Source organism: Acanthisitta chloris, unplaced genomic scaffold (genome assembly GCF_000695815.1).
Source record: "Acanthisitta chloris isolate BGI_N310 unplaced genomic scaffold, ASM69581v1 scaffold14642, whole genome shotgun sequence".
Taxonomy (NCBI): Eukaryota; Metazoa; Chordata; class Aves; order Passeriformes; family Acanthisittidae; genus Acanthisitta; species Acanthisitta chloris.
In genome coordinates this window covers 1-4486 of record NW_008659991.1, presented here as the reverse complement: position 1 = coordinate 4486, position 4486 = coordinate 1, and the positions used below count along the sequence as shown (strand labels likewise).

The following is a 4486-nucleotide window of genomic DNA, read 5'->3' as shown; positions in this document are numbered from 1 at the left end:
GCTGCGGGCGGCGGCCGAGACTAGCCCTGGCAGAAACTGCTGCTGTCGGGGTGCGTGACCTGGGCGGCTCGGGGTGGTGTGCGGGCATGGAGGGGAAAAGGCTCTGGCTTTGTTTATTTTCCTATCGAGCATTTCATAGACAACCCAAAATCCATCACTTGAGATCGGGGTGTTTAAGTATCCCTGGCTAGGAAACCTTTCCACCCCGCTCCTGCCCCTTGCCACACGTAGACAGGAACAATCTCATGTATTTCTTTGAAGTGTTATGGAGAGCGGTAACCAGGAGAGAGAGAGACTAAAAATAAAAGGACATCGCTTACAGGAGAGGGTTTGATTTTAGAGCTGGAATGAAGGAAAAGCCCAGCCCTTAGCATTACAGATACCTCGATCACCTTTATCTCAGAGCCCAGTATTTAAACAGCTTCTTGGTGATAAACGGTCGACCCCCTTGATGTGTTTCTTAAGAAGAAACAAATAAAAAAAAACCAACCTAGAAATCCCCTATCCCAGTGCAGCAAAGCACATATTTGTAGCTGCCAGTAAATCCAGGCAGCTTTTATATCGAAATGCTCTGCGCCTGAGGCCAAGTCATGCTGCTAAATATTGCTGACCACTTTTTCTTTTATGGCTTTCATGTCACTTAGCTATTGAAAGTAAGATGGATTTGTACCATTTCTTCACCCTGCTCTGCTCTCCCCACACCCCAGGTCTGCCCGGAGAGGCCATTGGAGGAAGAGTGCCACGTGACAGAGGGGTGCCAATGTTATTCTCCAAGGGTGTCAAGACCCTGTCAGTTTGCGAAATAAATATTGGGAAACAACGAAATGCAAAAAGCGACCTACTACGACAGCTCTGCAATCTATGGTGCCTACCCCTACCAAGGAGCAAATGGTTTCACTTATAATGCGAGTCAGCAGCAATATCCTCCATCTTCATCACTTGTGGAAACTGAGTACCATCGCCCTGCGTGCTCCCTCCAGTCCCCTGGCAGCTCTGTGTCCCACCATAAGGCCAATGACATCAGTGAGAATTGCATGAGGACCCTCCCCAGCCAGCCTCTCCAGCCCCCTGGCCTTGCTGACCCACAGGCCCCCCCACAGCCGCCTTCAGCCCAGCAGGCACAACCTCCACCTCCGTCCTCCACCTCACCATCTCAAAATGCCAGCAGCAACCCTGCCCCAGCCAACTCCAACAAGAGCCCAGCTCTTAACTCACCCACCATGTCCAAACAGATATTTCCATGGATGAAAGAGTCTCGGCAAAACACAAAGCAGAAAAACAGCAGTTCCAGTTCAGGTATGATACACGCTCACCCTTTCTTTGGGTACCCCTGGGCTGGCTATGCATCTGGTGGGGAGGAGGGCTCTTTTGCACACCTTCAGGGAGGAGAGGGTCATTGCTTTTTTACTGTTGAGCTGACTCCCTTAAGCTTTTGGAAAGGGGTTGCCATCACTCAACTTGGTCATGGTCACCAGCCCATGCAAAACTTTTCCGGACTTGCAGAATGGGTCCAAATTGACTTAGCTTCCTAGTGGCTAAACCACTTGTGTCCTCCCACATCTATTGTATTTGATAGGTAATCCCCCCTCTAGTAAATCATGTCAGTGTGGAGCAGCCCAGCCCTTAAGCCAGAGACTTGTCCCGAGTACTTTGTTGGCATGGTGCTGTTAGATTAATAAGACAGTGACCTATCTCTGCTGAAGTGTAACGGGAATAAAATAGCTCATAATCATGTGCAGGCAGGATCAATGCCCTGCATGCAGTCAGAACCTCTTCCTATTTTAATAAGCTGATTGGCAAAGTTACAAGCCTGGTAAACAAAAATCATTTGGAGTGCCATAAACTTCAGCCCATAAAACATAATTTGAGGGATGGAAGTGTATATCAATGCTTTTATTACCCAAGGAAACCGAAATTGATAACATCAGTGCTGGCTCCAATGCCCAGGATTTGGGCTTTTATCAACTTCTTCCTCTTTTTCACTCAAATGTGACTCCAAAACTTTAGCATATGTTTTTGCCTGTCTGCTTTTTAAAACCCTGATAGCACTGCTGTTTACAGCCTTCTATATCATGTATTTATTTTATTAAAAAGCAGTAACATTTAAATACATCTGTAAGCCTATATGCAAGTCTAGCCACCGTATGTTCTTTATATATTTTATACTTCCCAATCACTACCATATGTTTATGCTATACACTAGACGTGATAAAAATGCTGTACTGTCAATTCTATGTTTATATGTTATAATGTTATATTATAGATATCTAACTTTCAGGCATCTCTAGCTGATATATCTATATATGTCTATCTATGCATATATATATGCACATAAGGGTTTTCAGAAAAAGACCTGCAGGTCTTTGCTGCGATGGAGAGCACCTAGTTCTTGAAGACCCTGATCCCACTAGCAGAGCCATAGGATCACCTTCAGAGTTTCTAACCCTCACTGTGTTTACCTGAACCTTTCTTCCTCCTTTATGTAAAGGTCAAGATACGTTGCATGCTGTCATTCTTAAAGGAAGCAAGTATAGTCATATAATGACACTATGGTGGTGAAGGAAGTCTTCTGAGTCTTGTAGCTTGGCATGACTGAGCTCATATCATGGGAAAGTACTTGTTGCACATGTGGGTGTCCATCTTGTGTATGAGAGCTGGACCAGTTGCTGGTGTTGTTGGCCATTAGCTTGGCATGACTGAGCTCATATCATGGGAAAGTACTTGTTGCACATGTGGGTGTCCATCTTGTGTTTGAGAGCTGGACCAGTTGCTGGTGTCATGTTGCCATGTCTAGGTTCACTATGCTGATTGTGTTCTTTGTGTGATTTACATAGGTGAGAGTTGTGCTGGTGATAAAAGCCCTCCGGGGCAAGCCTCCTCTAAGCGAGCCCGTACAGCTTACACAAGTGCCCAGCTGGTAGAACTGGAAAAGGAGTTCCACTTCAATAGGTACCTTTGCAGGCCACGAAGGGTAGAAATGGCTAATTTACTCAATCTCACAGAAAGACAGATCAAAATCTGGTTTCAAAATCGCAGAATGAAATACAAAAAGGATCAAAAGGGCAAGGGTATGATGACCTCTTCAGGAGGACAGTCCCCAAGCAGAAGCCCTGTCCCTCCAGCAGCTGGGGGATATCTAAACTCTATGCATTCTTTAGTAAACAGTGTTCCCTACGAGCCCCAGGCGCCTCCACCATTTAACAAGCCTCATCAAACATTCCTGCATCGTATACTGCTCCTCTAAATAATTGCCCACCTCCTCAAAAGAGATACACGGGGACAGCAGCTGTGACACCTGAATATGATACTCATCCTCTTCAAGGCAACGGTTATGGGAATCCACATATACAGGGAAGCCCCGTCTATGTAGGGGGCAACTATGTGGAGACCATGACCAATTCTGGGCCTTCCATCTTTGGTCTAACTCATCTCCCTCATCCTCCCTCTGCCAACATGGACTATAGTGGGGCTGGGCCAATGGCCAACAATCACCACCATGGACCTTGTGATCCACATCCAACATACACAGACCTTACTGCTCACCATCCTTCTCAGGGAAGAATTCAGGAAGCGCCCAAACTCACCCATCTGTAAGAGACAGGAGTCACTAAGTGGAACACCAAGCCCCCAAGTTTTGGAAAGTACTCATCCCTTCCCTTTTCTCTCTCCTTCCCCCCTCCCTGTGCCCTCCCCTTCCCTTCTCGTTTCTTTTGTTTGTTTTGGTTTGTTTTGTTTCCTTTCGTAAAAGCGTTTTCTAGTTTATGTGACGTAGCAATATTTGTTGCTTGAATTGCTCTATAGTTTCACTAGTGGATATTTATCTTCTTGAACTGTAGCCTTGCGTCTCACTTTGGGAGTATGCAGAGGCTTTATACTTTACCTTCTACACTTTTATCAAAACAGGGTATATGAACAAATTTTCTATAAAAGGAATTCTTAAATGTGAATTTGTTCGTACATGATTGATCCCATGGGGAAGCAATTTTTTTTATTGCACTTCTTTTAAATAGCAAGAAAGACATCAAAAGCGCTTGGACAGGGACTCCCTGGACCACTATTGATACGTGTAAGTCTTTCAATGTGTGTATGCTGGTGAACATTCAGATTTATTTATATTTTTTTTTGCAAACATTGAATAAGTGTTTAAAATTTTATTTATCCCCATTTGTTCATATTTATATATATATAAAAATCTGTACCCTGAATATTCAGGAGGTATTTACCTGGCCATATGTTAGATGGCATATTGGCACGCGTTGGAAATATCATTTGAAAGGAAACTATTAACTCCTTTTATTAAAAATGGTGGTAACAATGATGATGACGATGCAATAAAATCTGGGAAAAAAGATCATGGTTTGAATACTTTATGCTTGTAACATCCAACTAAGCAAAAAGCGTGTGAAGCTGAAAAGACTAGATTTGTTTTGAAAGTTATACATTCCTTGCTGCTCACGTTCTGAAAAAAAAAATAAAGTTTTTATTC

The 4486-nt window shown here is 43.9% G+C and overlaps 1 protein-coding gene across 1 annotated transcript; it reads left to right on the top strand.

The window, feature by feature from the left end:
- Positions 1-705: 705 nt before the first annotated feature.
- On the top strand, positions 706-4485 carry LOC103797418 (homeobox protein Hox-A3-like). The gene is given in 3 exon segments (XM_009069636.1): positions 706-1296; positions 2835-3212; positions 3215-4485. Coding segments are annotated over 3 exon segments (1230 nt in total). The 5' UTR covers positions 706-824; the 3' UTR covers positions 3595-4485.
- The last annotated feature ends 1 nt before the right edge of the window (position 4486 follows it).